The sequence below is a fragment of the Panthera onca genome, chromosome B2, assembly GCF_046562875.1.
Source record: "Panthera onca isolate mPanOnc1 chromosome B2, mPanOnc1 haplotype 2, whole genome shotgun sequence".
Lineage (NCBI taxonomy): Eukaryota > Metazoa > Chordata > Mammalia > Carnivora > Felidae > Panthera > Panthera onca.
This window is the reverse complement of record NC_138343.1, coordinates 123077940-123105332: the sequence shown is the minus strand read 5'-3', so window position 1 is coordinate 123105332 and position 27393 is coordinate 123077940. Positions and strand designations below refer to the sequence as shown.

The following is a 27393-nucleotide window of genomic DNA, read 5'->3' as shown; positions in this document are numbered from 1 at the left end:
TCACAAACCCCTCCACACTGCTGGCAGCTACGTCTACTCCCCTTTGAGTAGGATTTGGAAGGCAGGGGTAATGCCTATCTGAATTGCTGCTACACCCTTGCTGCTGAGAATAATTCCTGGCACGTGATAAGGCAGCAAATCTTTGTTCAATTTATTGAATGAATGAGAACTGCTTAGCAACCCTCCCTAGTAGTCACTCAAGAGGCTGTTCTTCCAAGAACTTAAAAGAGACTAAGAAGATATTTCCTCTTTTGACCTAAAAATCCTAATTAAAAAAAAAAAAAAGATTTTCTTCATGGGCTTTCAGTATAATTCCGGTGCCTCTAAAAACATGTGGTTAAAAAGGCGAGAAAAATGAGTGTAATGAATCATAGGCAAAGAACAGATGACCTAGTTCGATCAGATTTCAAAGAAGATATGGAAAAAGACTGCAGCTCAGAACGATTGTTCTCCACACTCAACCTTTTAAGGGTACATTTAGTCTGACAGCTCGAAATCTTTATCAGCTTGCTGGAAATGGAGGGTGGGCATGGAAAAGAAAGAGCATGAGTTGAGTGGGGCCCAAGGCCATCATGGACTGGGAAGACTGACCAGTAGGGCAGGGAGCCCTGTGGAGAGCCAGAGGGTATGGAGGGTATGAGGTACCAGGGAGGCTAGTCAGAGAGCTTCCAAGAAGAGAGAAAAAGGAACAATCTCCCAGAGACCCTACCAGCTCGAACCACTGCCAGGAGCCCAGATAGCTACACCTGCCATGTACAATTCTCGGGAATCACTGTCAGCCAAGTCCTGGTGACTGGCAGGCAGCTTCTCTGCCTCCCGAGGCTAGATTCCCTGAAGGCTCACGACTTGTTTTATTCCCTCACCTTTGAGTGCCTTGCACAATTTCTGCCCCACCCTGCCCTCCATTCCGCCAATCCTCAGTGTTCTGGCTTTTCAAAGCTAACTAAGTCCCAGTCCCAACGAAAACAAGCTGCCACACTGAAGTGACTTAGCGCACATATCTTTTGGTGGTTTTTTATTCTTTTATAAGAACCCTAAAATAATACATAATATAATGTATTTAAAAAATGAAATTGTAGTTCCTTCAAGGAACCGCTTAAACCCACGAGGGGATGTCCGGCATGAGGATTCTACAGTTTCCTCTTCTGTCCAGAGCTGTGCTCTCATTGAGGGCAGCACTGGTTGTCTGACCGGTCACATTGCAACCATGACGCCTAAACATTGCTTTCTAGGCTTCCTCATCAGTTTCCTCCTGACTGGTGTAGTGGGTAAGTGCTTCATTTCTTTTTAATTGTTCACGGCTTTGTCTTCCGAGTCTGCTCAAGGGACTGTTAGAAACGGCACTGGTGCTTCTCTGGGCTTTGTAAAAATGTCAACTTTCTTCTGTCGTGAAATGATCAGAACAGACAGGGGGTCAACTTCTGTCTGCAGCCTGACTAACGCCATGCGGCCTTAATAAGTAGCTACCAAAGAGGAGGCATTCAAGAAACTTCACCCAGGATATAGGGACACCCACCTCTCTGTCTCCTTAGCACTTCCTTTGCCTTCAAGGGACACTATGGCATGATGATTATGAGCAGCCCCTTAAGCCAGACTGCCGGAGTCTGGATCCCAGCTCTGTCGTTTACCATCTAGAAAACCTGGGGCAATTGACTTGGCCCCCTTGTGCCTCAACTTCCTCATCTGTAGAAAGGGGGTTGTAAGTCACTGGGAGGAATAAATCAGTTAATATATACTGAGTGCTTAGAACAGTGCCTGGCACAGAATAGAGACCATAAGCTACGTGTAAGAATTTGCTGTTGGTTTTCAGAGAGGACTTTTCAAGAGCAGAGAACATCTTACCCCAAGACGCCTCTGATCAAGGCCATTAAACCGCCCCCCCCCCCCCCCAATTAACAGGTACCTCTCAGTGTAAATGGTTCAAGTAACTGTTCTAAGACTATACTCAGTGGCTGGTAACATAAAAACAATTCAATCCGTCTTCTTTCAGAAAGGTGTGGATTTGAGTACAGTGTACCTTTGGTCTGCGGCAATAGCAAGGGCTGGTTTAGCCAAATATGGCAGGAATTCAAGCACTACCAAAATGATTCTGGCTCTACATGTTACCAGGCCTGTAACTTTGGGCAAGATCCACAAAGTCTTTAAGCCTCAGCTTCCCCATCTGTAACATGTATTAAAAATGCCTACCTTATTAGGTGGTTGTGAATACGAAATGAGACATAAAGCTTCCAGCACGGTGCCTGATAAACGTTTGATGTTCATACATGTCCAGTGATCAGTGAATGCCAGCCAGAAGGAGGAGGAGGGAAAGAGGAGGAGAAAGAATATCCTCAGGCTCTCAGTGCAGTGTTTTTTTCTTCCCCCACCATTAACTTCTCTCTCCTGAGGGAGGCTCTGCTTTTGGTGTCTGTGGTGGGTGACAGGCAGGCCCTGCAGCCAGATGCTTGGGTACAAAAATCAGCCTCACCGATTTTGTCTGGAAGAGGCAGACCGCAAGAGTACCTCTCTCAGAGAAGAGCTGGGCAGGTTACGTGAGTTAATGCAGGTACAAGCGCTCGGTGCCCGGCACTGAGATTTGCTATTATTGTTGGTGGTGGCGGAGGTGGTGGTATAAAAGTGAGAAAAGAAATCCAGAGACGGAGGACATAAAGGGCATTGAGCCGACACTCCTCGGGGTGGCAGATCAGCCCTAGGCGCAGCCTCTAGGAAATTGTGTGCATCGTGTCCTGAGACTTCTGGAATGCTTATGTGCTATACAGGATTGATCCGGTAGTGATGCCCATGAGAAAAATCAACGCTGGCCGTAGACTCTTACCATGAACACACCAGCATTTGATGCACTGGAGGAGTTCCAAAAAAGAAAAATAAAAGCAAACAAACCAAATAGCAGTATTTGGTTGGTAAAAACAAATACGTAAGGAAATAGCCTCCTTTATTAGACTGTAACAAATCTTAAATGTTCAGAGCTGAGATCAAGGGCTCAGGGCTCAGAAGTATGTTCTGACATCTCAGTGATTTTTAAGCAAACACTTGAAGGAGGTAAAGAAATGACGCATGCGGGGAGAGCAAGGGCCAGTGCAGGGACCCTCGGGCGGGACCACACAAAGCAGGGGGAAGCAGGAGTCAGGAGGCCGCCCTGGAGGGGTGAGGGGTGGAAGATGGACCCAGGGAAAAGAGCAGGATATATTTCCCGACGTCCTCTCCTTCTGCTGGACTTCCTATCCCTGATCAGGAAATTTGCACTTGTTGGGAGGCAAAACTTCAAGTCTGCCCATCTTAGGCTTTGAGCTGGGACTCCTTAATGAAAAGACAGATTAACAAGAGAAAAACAAATTGTTTATTAACACGTGCAGCGCCCATCATGAGGGAGGAACATAAGCAAAGAGTAACTCAATAGCATTTCAACTTATCTAGCATCTTTGACGAAGAACAATACCTTTGCAGGGACATGACAGGACACAGGAAAGCAGTTGTAGGCTTCCAAGGGTGGCAGACTGTGGTAAGGGAAATATATGGGAGGAAATTAATGGAAGAAGGTTTGTTTGCAGACTCCCGTGGTGCCGTTCTGGGCTGATAAGTCCATCTCCAGTAAAAAGAGAATTTGTATCTTGCCTTTAGGCAGACAAGGGAGAGAGTTTTCCTGTGTTTGCTGCTTCTTAATTGCCTTCAGCTCACAATATTTTTTATGTCAAAGAGGCATATTTTAGTGACATATTCTAGTTTCCTGCAGACTCTAGAACAAAATTTTGTCAAGATCCCTTGCTTCCATAGGACTGAATGCAGGTGAGATTGGGTCACTCATTCAATCAGTTGTGGAGGAAAGCACAAGCCATGCCAATACACAATTATCCCCTCTCCTGCCACAATTATTGCCAAGACTCTTTTCAGAACACAACAGGGTCTTGGGCAGTCTCCCTTGATAGCATGGACAGGTTCATCTCAGCAATTATGCTTGGGTTCTTGGAGCCAAGATGCAAACTGATAAGTGCAGCCATTTAGGACTGGGGCGGCAAAGGCTCATCTATCTGAAATAAAGCCAGGTCACCTGGTAGAGGTTAGAGGCCAATGAGGCAAGACCCAGAGACTGAGAAAGAACCTGAGGAAGGGGAAACCGAGTTCTGGGCTGAGTTCCTAGGGTCAAAAATGGTCCCAGGCCAGATTTTGTCTCAGTGTAGCCATAACATAACGGCTCCCAGGAAGGTGGGTGATTCCTTAAAAAAACCCTCAAGAAAGTCAGGATAAAAGGAACACACTTAAACAGCGTAAAAGCCATAGATGAAAAGCCCACAGCTGATATCATCCTCAATGGGGAAAAACTGAGAGCTTTCCCCTTAAGATCAGGAACACGACAGGGATGTCCAGTCTCACCACTGTTGTTTAACATAGTGTTGGAAGTTCTAGCATCAGCAATCAGGCAACAAAAGGAAATAAAAAGCATCAAAGTTGACAAAGAAGAAGTCAAACTTTCACTTTTCGCAGACAACATGATACTCTACATGGAAAACCCGAAAGACTCCACCAAAAGGTTGTTGGAACTGATACATGAATTCAGCAAAGTCACAGGGTACAAAATCCATGTACAGAAATCAATTGCATTTCTATACACCAATAATGAAGCAACAGAAAGAGAAATCAAGAAATCGATCCCATTTACAATTGCACCAAGAATCATAAAATACCTAGGAATAAGCCTAACCAAAGATGTAAAAGATCTGTATGCTGAAAACTATAGAAAATTTGTGAAGGAAATTGAAGAAGACACAAAGAAATGGAAACACATTCCATGCTCGTGGATTGGGAGAATAAATATTGTTAAAATGTCAATACTACCCAAAGCAATCTACATATTCAATGCAATCCCAATCAAAATTGCACCGGCATTCTTCTCAAAGCTAGAAGATTTGTATGGAACCACAAAAGACCCCAAATAGCCAAAGTAATATTGAAAAAGAAAACCAAAACAGGAGGCATCAGAATCCCAGACTTTAACCTCTACTACAAAGCTGTAATCATCAAGACAGTATGGTATTGGCACAAAAACAGACACGTAGACCAATGGAATAGAATAGAGAACTCAGAATTGTACCCACAAATGTATGGACAATTAATCTTTGACAAAGCAGGAAAGAGTATTCAGTGGGCAAAAAAAACACAGTCTTTTTAGCAAATGGTGCTGGGAGAACTGGACAGCAACATGCAGAAGAATGAAACTGGGCCACTTTCTTACACCATACACAAAAATAAACTCAAAATGGATGAAAAGCCTAAATGTGAAACAGGAAACTATCAAAACCCTAGAGGAGAAAGCAGGCAACAACCTCTTTGACCTCAGCCACAGTAATTTTTTGCTCGACATATCTCAGAAGTCAAGGGAATTAAAGGCAAAAATGAGATTTTGGGATCTCATCAAGATAAAAAGTTTCTGCACGGTGAAGGAAATAATCAGCAAAACTAAAAGGCAACCGACAGAATGAGAAAAGGTATCTGCAAATGACGTATCGGATAAAGTGTTAGTATCCAAAATCTATAAAGAACTTACCAAACTCAACACCTGAAAAACGAATAATCCAGTGAAGAAATGGGCAGAAGACACGATTAGACACTTTTCCAAAGAAGACATCCAGATGACCAACAGACACATGAAAAGATGCTCAACATCACTCCTCATCAGGGAAATACAAATCAAACCACACTGAGATACTATCTCACACGGGTCAGAGTGGCTAAAATTAACAACTCTGGAAAAAACAGATGCTGGAAAGGATGTGGAGAAACGGGAACCCCTTGCACTGCTGGTGGGAATGCAAACTGGTGCACCTGCTCTGGAAAACAGTGTGGAGGTTCCTCAAAAAATTGAAAATAGAACTATCTTACAACCCAGCAATAGCACTTCTGGGAATTTATCCCAAGGATGCAGGAGTGCTGATTCATAGGGGCACATGTATCCCAATGTTTCTAGCAGCACTTTCAACAATAGCCAAATTATGGAAAGAGCCCAAATGTCCATCAACTGATGAATGGATAAAGAAGATGTGGTTTATGTATACAATGGAATACTACTTGGCAATGAGAAAGAATGAAATCATGCCATTTGCAGCAGCATGGATGGAACTGAAGAGTATTCTGCTAAGTGAAATAAGTCAGTCAGACAAAGACAGGTACCATATGTTTTCACTCATATGTGGATCTTGAGAAACTTAACAGAAGGGGGAAGGTTTGGTTCCCATGGGAGAAGGGAAGGGGAAAAAATAGTTACAAATGGAGAGAGAGGGAGGCAAACCATAAGAGACTCTTAAATACAGAGAACAAACTGAGGGTGGATGGGAGTGTGGGGGAGAGGGGAAAATGGGTGATGGGCATTGAGGAGGGCACTTGTTGGGATGAGCACTAGGTGTTGTATGTAAGTGATGAACCATGGGAATCTACCCCAAAAACCAAGAGCACACTTTACACATTGTATGGTAGCCAATTTGGCAATAAATGATATTTAAAAAATAAATACAATACAATACAATACAATACAATACAATACAATACAATACAATAATAAGGAAGGTGGGGGAGTGGCCTTGGAGTGGCGCTTTTCATCTTGGTCATTATATTCCTTTGCCATCATGGAAGGAACTGAGGACAATATTTTCTTCGCCGCCATTTACTTCCTCTGGAGCTTGGGAATGGGGTGGGAGGGAGGATATCCCTTACGTTTGTGTAGTCAGGAACACAGTTTTTCTGAAACTTTAGTGTGCATAAAAATCGTCACATTCAAGATCCAAAATGTCGGCTTCTAGGTTTCACCTCCACCATGTGCACTTAGAGCAACTATTTTAGGAGATCCTGAGGCCGGTATTACACTGAAAAGTAGTGCTAATAACAATCGTGCCTGCATCCGTGTTCAATGTTTTTCCTTCTCTTTTTATTTCAGAAACCCAGTCAGCCCATGAATCCCTGATGCCTCAGCGAGTACATTTTCAGTCTCGAAATTTCCACAACATTTTGCACTGGCAGCCTGGGAGGGCTTGTACCAGCAACAGCAGTATCTATTTCGTACAGTATAAAATGTAAGTAATCAGCGTTTCCTCCAGCTGATGGAGATGGTCACTAGAATTTCATGTTCGAGAATGCAGTGGAGCGTTAGGATCTTTTTCTCAGTTTCAGAGAGGTTGAGAAGCAGAGGTGGGGACAGGAGGGCCGCGTCTCCTTGGGGACACAAAATGCATGATGATGTGAGTCTGTTGGGGAGACGCTTCATCCCTCGGAGACCCAGCGCCGAGATCTTACAGGCCGAGCCTTTGGCTTCACGATGGAGCCCGGCACATAGTGGCCTCTCGGTACATATTTATCTAGTGAATGTTGGACGCACATTGTTTAGCCCATAGTAGGCACTCAACTAACTTGATGCTATTGATAATTGGTGAACAAGCTGTGGGACACATGGACATGAGTGTACACAATATATTTTGTAATTGAAAAGCCATTTTTGAAAATCTAGAAAATTCTTTTCAGAAACGAATGGCTCCTGTAAGCACGAACACAAACCAGAGTGTGCTGCTGCATGCTCCTCTCTGGGCTCTTCAGGATGTTTCTGGTGGATCGTTATCAAAACTCAGATACAATAGGGGTACCTGGGTGGCTCAGGTCGGTTGGCTTTGGCTCAGGTCATGATCTCGCAGATCGCGAGTTCCAGCCCCATGTCGGGCTCTGTGCTGACAGCTCGGAGCCTGGAGCCTGCTTCGGATTCTGTGTCTCCCTCTCTCTCTCTGCTCCTCCCCTGCTCACATGCTGTCTCTCTCTCTCTCTCTCTCTCTCTCAAAAATAAATAAGGTTTAAAAAAAATTAAAACAAAAAAAAAAACATCAGATACAATCAATTCCTTCCCTGGATCCAGGCCTTGGACACACAAGCTCCTGATTTGCAAATGGCGGGTTTTCCCACTCATACACTTGTTGGGGTTTTCCGAGCCTCCTCCTTCTCTTTCACAGTTTAAGATGCTGGATGAGAGATACTGAGACAGGAGATATTGCACTTTCGCTCCCATGAGTTTTTTCTTAGAAATTCAGAACATCAGATGTAGCTGTGGACCAACATCGCACTTTTTATTCCATAATTTTTATTCCATGTCTCTCGAGCATGGGGGTAGGCTTGAGGTCAGATCTTCCCATTAATTAACCTCTTGCTAACCTCGTAAGAACTATTTCCAGAAGTTTCTCAGTCTCTAAATACTGCTGCTTTTCTCAACATATTTTGTGTAGCAGCTGTAAAATGTATGCATCTTTCCAATAAAAACTGTTCCATGCTAAAAACAGATTTGTGCATAGTAGGAGATACTCCAGCATATAGAATATAGGGATTTTTTGTATACTTCCCCCTTAGGCGGTATAAATAGGGCCTGTTTATGGTCCAGTGTTAAAATTGGATTAAAAGTTGTTTTACCATGAAACTAATGAAGATTAAACTTTAAGATCCCATGGGAGAATTTTATATTTGTAATTTTTTTTTTCTTAATGAATACTCCCAAACTTGTATGAGATTCAGAATGCCTGGATCCATTCCTCTCTATATCGTATTTTCAAGAGCACAATGCAGATTTATATTTTTGAGATCTTTCACTTGGTGAAAGCACATGGTACTATTCCATCCATGTGGGTCTACTGTTAATATACGTCCCATTTGGGATAGGACAAAAAATGAGCTACCACGTTAGAAGAGAAGCCAACCACAACAACTAAATGTAGCTAGCAAAGACAATGTCTCAACAATAAATAACAATTAAAAGACATCAAACTGTATTCAATTTATGTCACTGGTTTTGCTCTAATGGTGTCCTTTGATAAAATGCCACTGTTGCCATTATATAGTTTACAGAGTATAGAGGCCAGAAGTATTCCTCATTATATGGCCAGAAAGCTAGATTTCAAGTCTTCAAAGCAAACGTTTTGGGAAGACTTTCACCCAGCTTCTAATTTCCACTCTGTTTCCACCATCGTCTTCCTGTGTCTTTTCTGATTTGTGACAGAAAAGGAAGGGAAGCTTTAATCTTCCCTGTTGCTGTTACATTGTCCCATAGTCTTGGGCTGAGTCAACCCGTTTCTTTGACTCAGACCTTTCTATCATGGGCTCCCCTCCTTCACACCTAGTTCCTAATTACAGGATTTCCTATTAACCCCTGCCCCATTTTCAACAAAAATAGTGACCAGATGTGTTGGGTAAGCAACACCTGAGATAAAAAGTGGTAGAGATTTCTCAGAATCGGCCACGTTACTCAACAGCAGGCTGATGAGAAGTGAAGAAAACCACAGAGTTGAAACCTCAGAAGCATTAAGGATGTGGGAAGCTAGTACTCAAAAGTGGAAGTTCGTTCATATACTAGAAGAATAACTTCACTAAGTATTAAAAACCCCGAAACCCCTTTGCTAGGGATACAGAAGGTGTCTGTGTGGAGTTTTTCTTTCAGCAAGATAACACTTGGATTAATAAGAATAAAATATTTGTAAAAGATGCTTGATGAGAGTAGCCATAAGCTTTCACAGGGGTGCTGATGTTGGAGGACAAATCTCAACCCATTTAAAACATTCATAGACTGAAAAAAATGGATGACTCCTTCAATGGGAAGAAAAAAAAAAAACAACCTCAGATCTTTGTCTTTTCCTTCTACAGGTATGGACAGAGACAATGGAAAAATAAAGAGGACTGTTGGGGTATTCTCGAATCCTTTTGTGACCTTACCAATGAAACATCAGATATACAGGAACCTTACTATGGAAGGGTGAGGACCATCTCAGCTGGGATCCGCTCAGGCTGGACCATGACGCAGCGCTTCACTCCCTGGTGGGAAAGTGAGTTCCATGGAGTTCCTTTACATTTGCTCTTCCTGACCCCAAGGAGCCCCATAGAGCAGGCCCTGTGCTTTGCTGAGGTCTACACCATCATCTCATTTGACCTATTTCTCAGAACAACCCTAGAAGATGACTTTTACTGAGGTCTACACCATCATCTCATTTGATCTAATTCTCAGAACAACCCCCAAAGATGGCTTTTACTATCTTTATTTTATAGCCCACAAAACCAAGGCACAGAGGCTCCAGTAGGTGGCCAGGTCTCATGGCCTGTACAACCCAAGTCAGGATTCACATTCTATGGCATCTGACTGCAGAGCTCACAGTCTAGCCTGCTACCCAATTGTTACCTGCTAGGACAAAAAAGTTTTAGGCACTAAGAAAGAAGTCTAGTCCTTTTCTGAGCATGGGGAATAAGTTCTTGAAAATACTCTTCAGAAGGATTCTCTGTTGACGAAATTAAGACTTTTAGTCATCTCCCCAAAGGGAAGACCAAAAGCTTGTTCTTGTATCCATTCCTCAATGACATATACTCTTTTTCTCATAGTCCTAGAATAATATAATCTAAAATATAGGTTATAAGAAACCACGACCAACCGACCTTATATAAAATAGTGAACAAAAGGGAAAGAGTCAAAGGAAAGCGCTTAATTTACATGTACAAAAACATGCATAACAAAACAAGAAAGAAAATATGGATATCTACAACAGTCCTTAAAACTGCGACTAGTCATGTAGCTGTAGTTAATATTTATAACTTCTCTCATTATTAACTCAGCATTTGCTTTCTTTCCAGGTAGCACCTCAGCTCTTCACTCTTGAGGAGTTTAAGTCTTTTTAATCTTTACCATATTAGTTGAACATAATTTTACATTAATTTTTATCACTGAAAGTAGGAGTTCTAAGAGGCATCCCAGGGGGACACTAAGCAGACTTCTACCTGACCCTGTTGTGTATATAGCAACTCTGCTTCCCCTGGAGAGTCAGAACCAATTGCCCTAGACAACACAGGATCTCATTTTCTCCGTGGTGCTTAAATGGCATAAAGAGCTCCAAACAGTCAGGAGGCGGTCTCAATTTCCAATTTTTTGAAACCATTGTTGTTCTAATCAAGTGTGATTAGAATGGCTTGGAAACAAGCCATTTCATGAGTTGCTCATCATGTTTAACAGCAAGAATTGCCCCTCCCATTTCCACTTCTTATATCTTAGACTGGTGAGTGCTGTCTACGGAAGAAATAGCACCGTATATTGGTCACAAGATTAGAGCATATACCAGTTCATGTTCAACTTCACAAGGTGCTCTCAAACTGAGTTTTCAATTAGCCACTTCACCTTCCCATACAACCAGGGGTTTCTAAGTGATGGGATATATCAGAAGGTCAAATACTCCTGTGGGTATGAGAGTAACTTCACCTCTTCCACATTGACTTAGTTCTTCCGTCATAAACAACGTCTCGTCAGGTACTATGCTCATGAATAAGGCATCCATTACATTCATGGTGGGTGGTCAGGGGGGCTGCTGATAAAAGCGTTGATGCAGAGAAGACAAATCTATAATCAGAAAAGTGTCTATTCCCCTGTCTCTTTTCCCCTCCTTGTTGGAAGGGATAAAATATATATATATATATATATATATATATATATATATATATATATATATATACATATCTACTATATAAAGTGAACTATACTAGGGGTTCAGCACTGGTCCTCTTCTATTCAGTGGTGTCAATCCAGCTTTGAAAAGGGAAGTCCATATTTTTGAATCCATATAAAGTCTCCGTTCCTTTCACACAACTATTTTGCTCATGAGCCTATGGAGCAAGTATGAGACACTGGGGAAATAAGTTTTCACTGCCTCCACCTGGAGTTTTTAAAACAACTTTATTGAGATATAATTGGCACCCCTTACGTTCCCTATATCATGTGTACAATTCAGCGGTTTTTAGTATATTCACAGACATTACAACCATCACCTATAGTCCATTTTAGAACATTTTCATCACCTCAGAAAGAAATGCCCCACTCTTCGGCTATCGCCATCCTATTCTCTCATTTCTCCAGTCCCTTAGCCCAAGGCAATGACTAATCTACTTTCTATATCTATAGAATTCTCAGTTCTGGACAATTCATGTGAGTGGAATCATATAATATGTGGTCTTTCGTGGCAGGCCACTTTCACCCAGCATAATGTTTTTAAGGTTCATTCGTGTTGTAGCGTGTATCAGCACTTCACTTCTTTTTGTGGCTGAATAATGTTCTAGTATATGAATATGTCACAGTTTGCTCAGCTGATAGACATCTGAATTGTTTTTCCATTTTGGCTATGATAGTGTTTCTATGAACACTCGTATACAAGTTTGTGTGTAAACAAATGATTTTATTTCTTGTAGGTATATACGTAGGAGTAGAATCCCTAGATCTCATAGTGACTTTGGTTTAATCCTTTGAGGAACTGCCAGACTGTTTTCCAAAGCAGCTTCACCATTTTACATTCCCATCAGCGGTGTATGAGGGTTATGATTTCTTCACGTCCTTAGCAACACTTACCTAACCTTTTGATTATAGCTGTCTTAGTGGGTATGAAGTCGTATCTCATGTGGTTTTGATTTGCATTGCCCTGATGATTAATGGTGTTGAGTATCTCTTCATGTGCATGCATATTGGCTGTTTGCAAACGTCTCTTGGAGAATTAGCTATTTAGCTCCTTTGCTCATTGTTAAATTAGATTATTTGTCTTTTTATTATTGAGTTGTAAGAGCTCTTAATATATTATGGATACTAGTCCTTAGTCAGATATATGATTTTCAAATATTTTCTCCCATTCTATGGTTTGTCTTTCCACTTTCTTGGTGGAGTGATTTGAAACACAAATTTTTTTAATTTTTATGAGGTCAATCTATTTTTTCCCTGTTGCTTGTGCTCTTGGTGCAATATCTACCAATCTCTTGCCAAATCTAAGGCTGTGGAGGTTTATCTGAAGTTTTTAAAAGAGTTTTATAGATTTAGCTCTTACATTTTGATCTTTTTCCATCGAGTTCATTTTTATATATGGTGTGAGGTAAAGGTCCACCTTCCTTCTTTTATAAATGGCTATCCAGTTGTTCTAGTGTCATTTGTTGAAAAGACTATTCTTTTCCCTCCAAATGATCTTGGTGCTCTTGGTGAAAAAAAGTTAATCATAGACCTGTGGGTTTATTTTTAAGTTCTCACTTTGATCCCAATGATCTATACATCTATCCTTGTGCCAGTACCACACTGCCTTAATTACTGTTGCTTGGGAACAAACTTTGCGATTGAAAAGTGTGAGCCCTCCTACTTTGTTCTTCTTTTTTCAAGATTGTTTTGGCTATTCTGGGTCCCTTGCAATTTCATATCCACCTAGTTTTGAAAGCTTCCTTTTGGTAGGTGTATTTTGCTTTGCATTCACATGGACACAGAAATACTTGCTTCAGGGTCCCTCCATATACCTCTTACCCAGACCTCCTGCCACCAACTGAGTGTATATAATGTTGTAGCAGTCCACTTCTGGCCAGTGCCATCATGTCATACAGAACCTTCTGGGAAACAGGCTTCTTTTTTTTCTTCTTAACCAGTCATAGGGGACTCCTCAAGATGCCATAACTATAAAGGAGGAAGAAGTGATAAGACAGTATGTATAGTTGTGCTGAGAGGATAAACCACCTACTTTTGTGAATTAATTTGATGTTAAGACCTGCTAGAGGCTAGACTCCTATAATCTGTTTCCACTTAGTGTTGGCATGTTTTTGTGCATTTTATGAGTTTCTGTATCAGAGGACATCCAGTTTATGATAGGAAACTCAGACCACATGGCTCCTTGATATCCCTTGATTCAAGCATTCATTTTCTATCAGGGTTCAGGAACAAGGAAATCTGGAGCTTTTTTCAAAAGAAACATAGTTGTTTCCTAAAGTGGGTATGACTTTGTTCCAAAACATCCAGGGACTTAGAATTGCCACAGTCTCTAAATAGCATCCTGATCTGTCACAGATACTTTGAAGATTGTTGGATTTTCTGGATCATAAAAGACAAGTGGTAGAGTAGCTTGTTTGCAACATGAACTAGTTGAGAAGTCTGTCATTTAGTCTGGGTCCTTCTCAAAGCTGAAAATCTTATGGGTTACTTTGCAAATGGGTAGCACATCTAAATACGGTATGTGTTTCCTACAAAATGCATAGAGGCCCAACAAACCCAGTGGACCTTTCTTAGCAGTAGGGGATGCAAAGTGAAATAGCTTGTCTTTCACTTGAGAGGAAATGTCTCAACAAACCCCAGAGGAAATATAGCTCCAACATGTTTCTTACTCAAGCATCTATAGTGCCTAGAACTCTAGGCATACCAAGTTCAATCAGTGTCATGATATCCCGTGGTAAAAATATCAAAGACTCTGCAGACTGTATGTGATAAAGATCCAGATGACAATGAAAGCCAAGTGAAAAGAAATTGTTCTGATGCTTTCTAATTATTGGACAAAAGGAGGAAAAAATTCCCCAAACAACAGCTCTATTGATTGGCTCCAGAACAGAGACACTGTAACTGAATAGCAATTACACCGTGGTCATCACCTGAGTACATGTACAATTATCCCTTTAATTATTTAAGATCCATGGTTTGGGGAGAGGAGGGTACAATTCAAATAAATGACTTAAGTGGGGGAAGTGACACATTTCACTGCCCCGGCATTTTTCAAGGTGTTTTTGATGGACAAATTTTGTTCAAAAGAGAAATTCCATTGGCTTCCACTTGGCCTTTCATCCCATCATAACTTCCATGCCACAGATCAGGGAACCAGAATGGAAATGAATTCTGTCAGTTGTGGTGTACATCTTATTAAATTTACTTTCATTGCCTGACCTCTATAAGAATGCACTATAAGAGGTATTCTGAGTCCCCAGAAATTATCATCAACTGAGAACCAGGGTCCCATTACTGGCCAGAGTCTATACATACTTACCTTTCTTCAATTCACAATTACCCTCTGGGAAAGGATGAAAGATTTATCATAAAACTGGTAGAATCTTTGCTTCCAAATCTCACCCTAATGACCTAACTAGTGTAATGTCCAATTAAATCCAAACTAATTAGATCATGTCCAGAATGCTAGATGGAATTGGATTTAGAAAAAGACATCTTTAGTTTTGCAAATCTTCAACCGGTAAGAGAATAGAATGGCAATTGGGTAAACTACCCATGGCCTCCAGTACAGTATTTCTTGGAATAACTTGAGAGTGAAGCCCAATTCAATTCAGCAATTCTCTGGTGGAGGAAAGGAGACTGCACACCTAGGCTGATACACAGCACTGAGGGGAATTTTCAGAGTAGTTTTATTACTATATTCAAACCTACAGATGGGGTCAACTTCAAATTTATTTCTCAAACAAAGCTTTCTTGAGTGTGATCCGTTAGGCTAGTTGGTAAGATTAGCCAAAGATGTTGGCTGAGATGAGCTGAAGTTTTGACTCAATTCTATCTAAATTGAGATAGTGTTGCATTAAGGAGGTTTTGTGTTCTTTCTGTATGACTGCCCCAGGAAGGAACAAACCTCTAAAAAACAACAAAAACCTTCTTCCAAGACCACTTAAGAAGAAGAGTAAGAAAGCAGTGCATCACATAGTCAAAACTGGAGCTACTCTTGTTGAAGAGACAGCAAGAGCCCTGCTCACTTGCCTGTTTCCTTACCTCCAGCTTTGTTTGCCTCTCTTGCCACAGGTCCTGAGGCTTTCTGAAAAAAATGTTTTTAAAAGCATGTTGTTAGGGATAATAGAACAGCATGTTCCTAGAGTCTATGATACAGGCCTAATGAATCAACTGGATGCACTGACTTAATGTGAGATCCATTTCTGAACAACAGGGTGTTGCTTTAGGTTAAGGGGTTCTGACTCCTGGTATCTATCTAGGGACAATGCAACATTAAAAAAAAACTTAAGTTAAAGCAGCATTTGAGGCTCAATATGATTTTAGTCTTATCTAAAGCCATATTTTCTTGAATTGAAAATAGTTGTGGAGTTTTGGAATAGATCTGAGTTTCTAATGGAATGACTTAAAAATCATTCAGTAATGGCTGAATGACTTTATGCATGCATTCAGCAAGTATTTATAAAGCACTTCCTATGTTCTGGGCATTGTACTAGGTCCTGGGGAGAAAATAGCAAGCACAGAAGACACAAAGAAGTTTCTTTCTTCATAGAGATTCCTGTTCAACGGGGAAGACAGACTTTAATAAAATAATAATACAAATAAACATAAAATGATACCAATGACAGGTGGCACAAAACAGACCCACGGTGCTATGAGAGCCTAGTCAAGGAGGGACATGATCAGGGATGTCAGGAAAAGCATGTCTGGGGAAATGACACTTGAGCTGGTATCTAAAGATGAATAGAAGTTAACTAGATAAGAAAAGGTGGACAAGTCCAGGCAAAGGGAATAGCATTGGCAAAGGCCCTCTAGCAGGAGGAAGCATGACAGGTACAAGAGACTGAAAGACAGCTGCATGGTGATGAGCGGCAGGCAGAGGGGCTGTGAAATAAGATGGGACTGGAGAGATAGACCAGGAATGAGAATTTTCTATAAAGAAGTTATAGCATCCTCCAGAAAGATGTAAAGTGATTTTAATCAGGGGATGATGTGATCAGATTTGTGTATTGGAAAGATCAATTTGGCCGTATTTGGGAAGTACAGATCAGAAAAGGAAGAGACTGGATACAGGGAAGTGAGTTAGTGAGTTCCTGTACTGGCCTGTAAGAGACAGGATTTGGCTTAAATTAGAATAATGGAAAGGACTATAGAAAATTTATCATTGAAGGGACATTCGGTAGGAAAAATTGGCAGGGCCTGGAGATGGGTTGCGTAAAGAAGTAAGGAAGAAGGTACATGTCAAAGATGACTTCCAAGCTTCTGGCTTGCATAACCGGATGAATCACTGAGATATTTTTGGATGCCACTCGATGGGAAAAGACCAGTTTGATGGGATGGAGAATAATGGAGACCATAAGTCAGTTTTGAATATGTTGAGTTTAACATGCTTTTCAGATATCTAAGGGAAATAGCTATACAGATCCAGGACTCTATTAGACACAAACTTGTGAGTCATTTGCATGTAGTACAATGGGCCTTGATAGGATTGTCTAGGCAGAAAGTATTGAGGAGTGTTGAATAAGTCCAGGTATCTAAAGGATGCCTGAGTACAAGGTAGGAGGAAACCAGTGAGTCCATTATATTTGTGAATGCTCCGGGAAGCTAATGCTTCAAGGAGAGAGCAGTCGAATGAATTGGTCTTGGGAGATAAAGTAATCTTAAATTGTCCATTGCAACAAAATCACAATTCAGTGCATGGGTCAAGAATGGTCACTCAGTTACAAAGCTCAGCATCATGGACCACACAGTAGGAGCTCCTGTGATATCTGCAGCCGGGCTCACTGGAATTCTAGGCCAACACTGGAAATATATACTTCACCTGTATTTAAGGTTAAATATCACATTAAACAATAAAAATTTAAGATAATGAACGCATACATTCAAAGGACAGGTTCTGCATGCATATGATTAAAAGAAAATTCTTCATAATAACAGCTTGGGCCAGAAGGGGCAAGGATTATCAGTTTATGTATAAATACATTAGTGAGAAAGAAAATACACAGTAGTATTTAACCTTGCCAGTATTCATCTTTAACTAATGTCTACCAATTGAAGTAAGTCTAAACTCTGAGTCACATTTTAAAAAGAGGACTGGATTTTTTTTTTTTGGGGGGTTTTTTTTTTCTTGGTGTTAGATATGTGACAAGAATGTTAGAAATATGTTTTTTATCCAGGAGAACATTAAACATACATTAAACTAGCCTACAAAAAGCAGTAACTCTTCTCACCTTGCAAGAGACAGACAAGGGGTCTACGGTAACTTATCACTCAAATTTGGAGCAAGGAAATCACAAACAGGATTAAATATCAACCACTTCACAAAATTAAAGTGTAAAAAAGGGGGAAATCCTTCACCTTCAAAACAATTAGGCAAAATTTCCAACAATTGAAAAGTGAATTAACAACTTTTGGTTTCAGAGTAAATGGGATAGGGTGGGGGTTTGTGATGGTAGAAACTGTCCTTTTCTAAAATGCTTAGAAAGTCTGGATAAAACATAACCTTTTTTTTTTAACTCTACAGAAGAACATAAAAGAAAATAAAGGAAATCTCCTGGGCCTCCAAAGCAAAGTAACTGGAACCAGAAGGGAAACCAGAGGGTAAACAAAGGGAAGGCTTGCTGTCCTTGAGGGCATTTTCCCAGACTTGGGAACTAGGCCCTAAGTGGTAACAGCCCCCACCCCTGGGGCAGGAGACAAGGCTGTAGGTCTACACAAGGTGGGGAGTTACAACTAGTACCCTCATAAAATCTTAGACCCTCAAAGAGCTCCTATAGATAAAAGAACAGACTAGGGAGAGCCCTTCTGAGAAAGAGAGGAAACAAAGGAGGGTGTGTGTTTTAGTCTCCACTCTGTCAGCAGTCAGGTGTTTCCTAAATTCATAAAGTCTTGAGATTCGAATATATCGAACTTTTGAGTTTCAGAAAACACCATCTTGAGATTGTACCAGGTTGATGGTGCCACAGGGATACCCTGCAGACACAAAACCAAATACAGTGCTGAGAAGCAACACAACCCACATATACGATCATTTGATTTATGTTCATAGTTTAGTTCAGTGGCATCACTATGGTCTAAACGAGATTAGATCAGTTGGAAAAATAATAAGTCTTGTTCCCCTACGTCACCCATTTACAAAACCGAGTCTGGCTGGACGAAAACAATAAAACTTAGCAACTACAGCTTGTGAGCCAAATTGCCTGCTTCTAATTTTGTAAATAAAGTTTTATTGTAACATAGTCACACCCATTCATTTACATTTTGCCTGTGACTGTTTTTGCACTGCAAGCCATGGCGAAGTTGAGCAGTTACAACAGACACATGCGGCCCGAAAGCCTGAGGTATTTATTATCTGGCCCTTTACAGAGAATATTTGCTGCCTCCTATTCTGTAAGATAACATGGGAGAATATTTTCATGGCTTTGGCATAGCCAGATCCCCAAAAAGTGCTACTGATGAAGGAAATAACTGATAAATTGAACTACACGAAAATTAAGAACTTCTGTTTATCAAAACGTACCATTAAAATAATGAAAACACAAATCTCAGAGAGAAGATATTCACAGTGCTATATTTGACAAAGAACTGTGCTCAGAATGTACAAAGAACTCTTACGAATTAATTAGAAGAAGACGAGGAAACCAATTTAAAAAAATGGGCAAAAGACTGGAACAGCTGTTCTCAGAAGAGGACATCCAAATGGCCAATAAACACGTGAAACTCCATTAGTCGTCAGGGAAATGCAACTTAAAAACACAAGGAACACAATGAAACACACTTCCCAGAATAGCCCAAATTAATTTTTTTAAAAATAATAATGCCAAATGTTAGAATGTAAACAATGGGAACTTTCATATGCCACTAAAGGGAATATAAATTGGTGGGTCTCCTGAAGCATGGAAATATCTATAAAAGCTAAACCTACATAAAACAACCTAAGCCTGTGAATAGATAAATTGTGATATACATATAATTAAATACTACATAGGGGCCCCTGGGTGGCTCAGTCAGTTGACTGTCCGACTTCAGCTCAGGTCATGATCTCGCGGTTCGTGAGTTTGAGCCCCACAGTAGCTTGCTGCTGTCAGCACAGAGCCTGCTTCGGATCCTCTGTCTTCCTCTCTCTCTGCCTCTCCCCTGTTCATGCTCTCTCACTCAGAAATGAATCAACATTTTAAAAAAAATACTACATAGCAATCAAAAGAATGAACTCTTGATACATGCAACAATATTGATTAATATATATATATATATATATATATATATATATATATATATATACTACATAATATATACGTTAGTTTGGTAGGGCTGTCACGGAATACCGTAGATTCCCTGGCTGACACAACAAAAATTTGTTTTCCCACAGTTCTTCAGCCAGAAGTCCAAGACCAAAGTATCAGCAGGTTTGGTTTCTTCTAAGGCCTCTCTTCCTTGGCTTGGCTTTCTCTCTGTGTCCTCACATGGTCATCCCTCTGTGCTCACGCATGTCCGTGTCTTCCTGTAAGGACACCAGTCATATTGGAGTAAAGCCCACCAATACCACCCATGAAGTCAATATGGCTTCATTGTACTTTAATTAACCGCTTCCAAGTCCCTGTCTCCAAACAGGGTCATATTCCGAGGTACAGGGGGCTTAGGACTTCATCCTATGAATTTGCAGGGGACACAATTCAGCCCGTAATTTAAGTATCTGTGTCTGTATCTACCTATATCTATATGCATACCTATTACTATATCTATATATCTATATAACTATATATCTATATACCTATATCTATCTATATCTATATCTCTCTATAGACCTAGATCTAGATATAGAGAGAGAGAGAGAGAGAAAGAAACCAGTCACAAAAAAGTGTATATTGCATGATTTCAAAAACTGATATATGCGGTCATAGAAATCAGTACAATTGTAGTTATCTTCTGGGGTTAAGTAATTGGAGAAAACATGAAGGAGGTTTCTAGGGTGCTAGTAATGTTTCTTAATCTGGATGATGGCTATTCAGGAGTGTTTATTTGTAAAGATTTGTTGAGCCATATGATTTACTTATTTGTCAGTATCTATCTTATAGGCTAATGAAAGTTTATTTAAAATTTAAAAATTCAGGGATGTCTGGGTGGCTTAGTTGGTTGAGTGTCCAACTTTGGCTCAGGTCATGATCTCATGGTTTGTGGGTTCGAGCCCCACATCGGGCTCTGTGCTGACAGCTCAGAGCCTGGAGCCTGCTTCGGATTCTGTGTGTGTGTGTGTGTGTGTGTGTGTGTGTGTGTGTGTGTCTGCCCCTCCCCTGCTGTGCTCTCTCTCTCTCTCTCTCTCTCTCTCAAAATAAATAAATAAATAGACATTAATTTTTTTTTTAATTTAAAAATTCATACTTACATGGCAGAGGAGATACCATGATCACATGGTTCTCTCAAGGCACAGGTCATCCAAAGCACTCAGGTCTTTCTGACACCTGCAATTTCCTCAAGCAGGGGAACTCAGCTGCACAATTTCTGTTCGTGGGGAATTTCGCACTGTCCCCCGATTTAAAAAAAAAATTAAGTTAAATTAGATTAAAAAAATCCAAACCAAAGCAGCAAAAAAAGAAAGTATCAACTTTAAACATGTGCTCAACAACAAAAACACAAGGGAGTAGATCAATATAAGCAAGTTTGGAAGAAACAGTCATCTACCTTACTAGCACTTCAAGTACTTATAATCGTGGAAGCATATAGCAAAATAAATAAGTTTAAAGATATAACAGAGAAAATAAAAGCATAATCAAAGGCAAAATATTATTTTTTAGGACCAGATAGATTGAAAAAGACCCAGAGCTCATCAAAATGAAAAAAAAAATCATTGATACACTTCAGACATGGCCAAATAGTAAATTGGTAGATTGGAAAGACAGGTCTGAAAAAGCCATTCAGAATACTCTGCTGAGGAAAACAGATGGAAAAGCCAAAGTTAAGATATATAGAGAATCAAGTAAGAAATTCTAACAGGTGTTGAACTGAAATTCCAGAAGAAAAGCATATATAGCTCTTTATGCACTTGTCTGTCTGTCTAGCTGTCTAGCTATCATCATTCTTATCTATCAAGAATGGTTGATTTTCAAGAATTATAGAAGATATGAATTTACAAACTGAAAATATGTAACGAATACCAAAAAGGAAGACAACAACAAATCCATCATAGAATTAATTCTTCCTAGAATTGCCATTAGTTAATCTGAAGAAAATTAAAGTGTTAATTTATCCAATTTTCTTTCCTAGTTCATAATGATCTGGTTAATCATATCAAAATGCAAGGACCGAAAATTCTCTCTCTGGATCCTTCCCATGCTCTTCCATAGTACATAACATAACCCTGTTGAATTAATTTTGTAACAACAAGTCTTCAAATGGTTTTAACGCTGCTTTGAAATTACGCATCTTTAAGAACCTACAAAATATTTGAAATCTCCACCCAAATAACTTTTTACACCTCATTTTACAAAACAATCACTATGAGTTGGGGAAATGATTGATAAATGTCCTCTTAAAGCTGAATCAGGAGGTACCAGTCTTTGCAAATAAAAAATTATCTTTAAAGAGAATTCTCAGACATTCATATTTTAGGTGTCAGAGTATCTCTTCATAATGATTTTTGCCAGATCTCTGAACTTAGTAGTGACTTGTTATTATGTATAATGTGTCCATGTGAAATATTACATTATTTTAATGATTTGTCAAATTTTCCCATTCTTTCTCCAGCAAAAATTGATCCTCCAGTCATGAATATAACTCAAGTCAATGGATCTTTGTTGGTGATTCTTCATGCTCCAGGTTTACCATATAGAGACCAAAAAGGAAAAAATGTATCAATAGAAAATTACTATGAGCTAGTATATCGAGTCTTTATAATTAACAATTCAATAGGAAAGGTAAGTTCAGGTGAATAGGTAAGTTTGGTATTTTTCTTTTGTTCATTTAAGTAACATTTTAGCTCTAAAGTATGTCCATTCTTTTGCCACTCAATTCCTTTTACTTTTCTTTACCTTTTTTTTTTTTTTTTTCAATTCCTTCTCACTTCCACCCTCATTGATAAGCAATTTGTGACTGGCATCACCATCAGATGTGTGTGTGTGTGTGTGTGTGTGTGTGTGTGTGTGTGTGTGTGTGTGTTTGTGCCTTTGCTCAGCTGGTCTCCACTTCATCCTGCCTAGTTAATCTGGAGAAATTAAAGTGACTATCTAAAGATTGGTGCATATATAAAGATTGGTGTTAACAATATTTAATTCCCTTTGATGACCACAAATACTAATTTTTATGGATTTTACACACTCTTTAAGTGGCTTTTGGATCACAGCATTATATATTTAGGCCAATTTTGTTATAGTATTTTAATCCACCATCTGTGCCTTTATCTTGTTTGATAGTTAATTGAATGTTCCTTTTTGGTGTCCATCTAAGACAAGGTTCCTATGGTTGTAAGGAACAGAAACTCACTCAAACTGGTTCAAATAGAAAAGGGGAGGGGGAAGGGAGGAGCTTAATAAAACTCCCAATAAACAAGTAATCTTAGGGACAGGAAGAAACAGGAAATAAAGTGCTGCTGGGCTTTGAAGGGACAGGGAAGGACGGATAGAGAAGAGAGTCTTAAAGGACCCCAATCCGTGTCTCTGGCCACATGTTGCATGTCTACAGTGGTCTCCAAGTCTCCTCCATTTTCCTCACTGCACAGCATAAATTCTTGGAAAAGGGATTCTGGCCATTGAGTCAGCCAGTCAACAGCCCTTATGTCGCATGTACACAGCCATGACCTGTCCCTTTATCAGGCTCTGAACTAGGACTCTGGAGAAAGAGGATGTGTCTGGGAAGAAACCCTATAATCCAACCACTACCGAGACCATGGACAACTTCTTAATAATAGAGCAAATCAGTGACTAACTGAAAGCCATTTGTCATCTCACTTTTCCCCTTATGTACAGGAACAAAAGGTATATGAAGGAGCTCACAGAGTTGTTGAAATTGGAGTTCTGGCACCTCACACTGCTTACTGTGTAGTGGCTGAAACGTACCAGCCCATGCTGGACAAAAGAAGTCGGAGAAGTGAAGAGAAATGTGTGGAACTTCCTTGAAGGGTTCTGGAGTGCTCCACAATATGGAAATCAAAACTCTCTGAGAGCGGGATGGCTCATGTTTGAAGGATCTCACTGAAAGTTGTGCTTATATTTTCTTGAGGCGGTGTTCACCATTAATTACACCTTGGGGAACTCTTTGTTTACCCATTCTTTCTTCCTTTACATTTTACTGGTAAACTAATTTAAGCAACATGGCTCAAAACATTAGAATTTAAAGAGGAGGCAAAGAATAAAGTCCTCTCGGAATGCGGAACTTTGTCTCTGAATGTAACATCCCAACCACAGCCTGCATTGTTCTAAGACAGCTGAATAAACATTTAAGAGACAAGGTAATAGTAGACATTTAACAAAAGAGAGTTGGATTAATTTTTTTTAAGAGAGTGCTACAGACAAAAGCAATCTTGAAGCAATCCTTTTTCACTCGCTATTGAGACAGTTCACTTGACATAGATATGCCAATTTTTACATAAATGGAACTTTTACATGAATGAATATTTTCCATGCATTTCCTATTTTATATGAATGTACTTTTTCATACATTCATTTTCTGTTATAAAGTATTTCCACTTAATGAGCCAATATTTTCTTTCAACTTCTATTCCATGTAAATACAAATAGCATTTGAAAAAAAGACTTCTCATGATCTCTGGATTAGTATCTAGATTAATATTGACAACAACATCTAAATACCAAAGGAATCCTATGCAATACAATTTCCCTCATTTAATACATACTCACATTAAAGGTTTCTTTTCTGTGTTTGTTTTGTTTTGTTTCTTAATATTACCCTAAAATTATTCATCCTTATTCTCAAAATCAAGTAAATACCTTTCAGCAACAAAGTGAAAAGAAATTTTGACTCCAATTTATACCACAGTTACCACTCAACCCTCCTGGCAAAGGGTCCTTGCTGGTGGCACCATCGCCTTCTCTCTGCACAAGGATGTTATGAATGACAGTTTGAGTGGGGGGGTATGGAGGGTGGTTGGGGACCAGGTAGAGAAGTTGGCTTGAAGCTGAAATCATACAGTGGGTGGTAGGTTTATTTGGAAGAGGGACTGGTGTGAGTGGAGATTGTAGGGCCAAAGAAAACCCACCAGTGACCTCCCAGAAGCTCCACTGCCCCCTGAGCAAAGGTCTGGCCTAACGCTCAGGTTAGGCAACAAAAAGCTGCCTTCTCCACTTTGGGTTCAGTCTTGTACGTGTGTTTAAGGCTGTCTTTCTTGTGAAGAGATACATATCATAGAATATTTGTACAGTTCCTGATGAAAACTGCTCCTAAACGTGATAACAATACAGTAATTGCTTCGGGTTATATACAATTGCACACAATAATAGGTGGATTAAAAATTGCCAGAATTGCATGGAGGGAGAGAATAAGAGACAGAATAGGAGCTAGGGAATTAGTTTCATTGCTCTCCCATATGGTCAGAAAAAAATGAGTTTGAGCACAGATCTAGAGACAATCTCAGCCCAATACCAAGAACTAACCATAAAACTGGATGAAGGGATGGTCATTTCTCCAGGCACATCCCTCAGCAGGTCCAGGCTTCAGTCTGTCCACATTTGCAGTCCACACTGTATCTTTAGCCCTCACACTTGCCCACAAGGCAGTCATGATTATCATGAAATAGATGGTCACTCACCTTATAGGCGAACCTCTGAGAGGTTGTGATTTGATAAGGTCAAGAGACCACATCTATCTACTCCGTAGCTTAAGCGCTTTTTATCAGACCCTCTAGAACTTCCTCTGGGATTTGGTACATACAGATATCCCTTTAGTTTTCTAGTTAAAATACCTTTTTTAAAATGTCAGTTTTGCTCTGTTGAACTTCAGGACTTTTTTTTTTTTTCTGTAATGTCAGTCAGTATATGGAAGGGCAAGTATTGGTCTTTAGGACAAGAGAGCAGTGGGGGCCAGAAGATCTAATGGGACAGCTGGGCAGCTGGTGGGTAGCCATCTGCTCTCAGAGCAGCACCAATATAGCACCTATTTGTCATGCATGGTTGGAAGGTATGTATCCACTGGAAAGATCTAAGTCTATACGGGTATTGGCAAACTGTCACTAGTTGGAAAATTCCATCTCCAAGTTGCTTCTAAGGCTAGTCTCTATAATTTGTATGGTATCTTGATTTTCAAGAAAAAATTCAGAAATTTATTTTGTAACAGAAGACCCAATGTTTTCAAGGCAAAAAACAAATAAATCAAAAACCCAGAACCAAAATCAACAACAACGACAGCAACAAAACAACCTTATGACTTAAAGAGCTGATTTAGAATGAAGTCTAGACAAGTCTTTTAGAATTGTAACCACGGAAATTCTCACACCAGACTCTGTGATTCCCTTTACTTATCTGCCATTTACCCAGGGACATAAGTGAACTTGGAGAAGAGAAGAGAATATTTTTTCATTGTTTCAGTGGATTTTCTTTTGTCTATTTTATCGTGCTGGTTGGGACCACATGCCCCTGAAAGGAAAGTGGGCCTCTGTCTCTAAACAGTAACAGAACTGACTACAAAACTCAGTGCTTGGTGTTGCCCAGACTGAACAACCAAAATTGATCTCTACAGAATGAGGGTGATCCAGGGGGAGGGAGCTTGACCCCAATGCCCCCAAAGTGTCAAATTTTTTAAAGCCAAGACCTCAGTCCCTTTCGCCACTTCAGTGATAGCTAGCCTCTCTTACCTCCTGGGCCTGATGTGGGCAGGGACTGGTCCATCGGGCATTCCCATGGAATGCCCCAATTCCCCTGTCTAAGCCTTCCTCCTTTCTGAGCCCCCCCCCCCCATTGGTGACAGAAAGCAACCACGAGCCAGTTCTGCCAGATACTTGGGTTGGGGCTTTTTATCTATAAAAAATTAATCTGGAGCATTATACTTGGCCTTGAGTAAAACTAATTCCAGACATACTGTGCAGCTGGAACATACTGTCTCTACTTTCAGTTGGAAGGTATGTAATCACTGGAAAGATCTCTTAGGTCTATACAGCGATTGGCAAACTTCACTTGTTGGTAAATTCCATTTCCAAGTTGCTCTGCAGACTAATATCAAGAATTTTCCCTGCCCTTGAAATCATACAGTACCCAAGGCTGATGATCCTGTGAGAGGTCTAGGAAGGTGGGTGATGGTGAGAAGAGGCATACAGCAGCTAAGGTGGACACTGCATAGCTGGTCCGTCTTTGCAGTCACCCCTCATTTCATCCACTGACCCCAAGATTGCCGCAAGACAGCCCCCATAGCTCTGTTCTTCTTCCGTTGCCCCTGTTTGTCACCTTATCAAAGGGGTCTCCCGCACACGTGCACGGTATCTTCCCCTGGTGGGATTTATCTTAGATGGGTCAATCAGAGTTCTTTTCAAATATCGAGAGTGGGATAGAGAAGCCTGCTGTCTCCTCTGGGATGGTGAACGGTAAGGATCAGCTAAATATGGAGCTGCCACACAGGCCAACTTTCCCACCAGATAGAGAAAGCCCATTCGTGAATACAGTGAATGTAAAAAAAGCAGAGCAGAGGTGGAGAAAGAGATTTCTGATGGTATGTGAGTAAATCTGGTGGCACTAAGTATTAGTCAACCTGCTGAACTCTGGCTTGGAGCAAGCAAATAATTTGCCTTTCCCCCTTACTTTAACTTTCACTAAACTTCTGTCACTTTCAACCCAGAGATCCTGCACTAATAGAATAAAGTAACAAGTGCGTATGGCATGACTTGTGTGCTATATTAACAAAAGTAAACTTTGTCCATGTCCCCTATAACTTTTAAATACCGAGAGGAACATTGCTAGAGAGCGTAC

At 40.3% G+C, this 27393-nt stretch overlaps 1 protein-coding gene and 1 pseudogene across 1 annotated transcript; both read left to right on the top strand.

Moving 5' to 3' along the window:
* The first annotated feature begins 993 nt into the window (after window positions 1–993).
* On the top strand, window positions 994–24282 carry IL22RA2 (interleukin 22 receptor subunit alpha 2). Its single transcript, XM_060616763.2, has 5 exons — window positions 994–1268; window positions 6923–7058; window positions 9655–9833; window positions 22232–22401; window positions 23449–24282. Exons 1-5 carry the CDS (start codon window positions 1055–1057, stop codon window positions 23596–23598), a joined length of 849 nt encoding a protein of 282 aa, XP_060472746.1. The 5' UTR covers window positions 994–1054; the 3' UTR covers window positions 23599–24282.
* On the top strand, window positions 20866–21019 carry LOC132668152 (U1 spliceosomal RNA; annotated as a pseudogene).
* Window positions 24283–27393: the final 3111 nt, after the last annotated feature.

Bases quoted from the DNA above. Each gene is read 5' to 3' on its own strand.
- IL22RA2 (XM_060616763.2), top strand. From the start codon at position 1,055: ATGTATTTAAAAAATGAAATTGTAGTTCCTTCAAGGAACCGCTTAAAC. The intron at 7,059-9,654 runs GTAAGTAATCAG...TTCCTTCTACAG, and splicing joins TATTTCGTACAGTATAAAAT to GTATGGACAGAGACAATGGA. The intron at 9,834-22,231 runs GTGAGTTCCATG...TTCTTTCTCCAG, and splicing joins CTTCACTCCCTGGTGGGAAA to CAAAAATTGATCCTCCAGTC.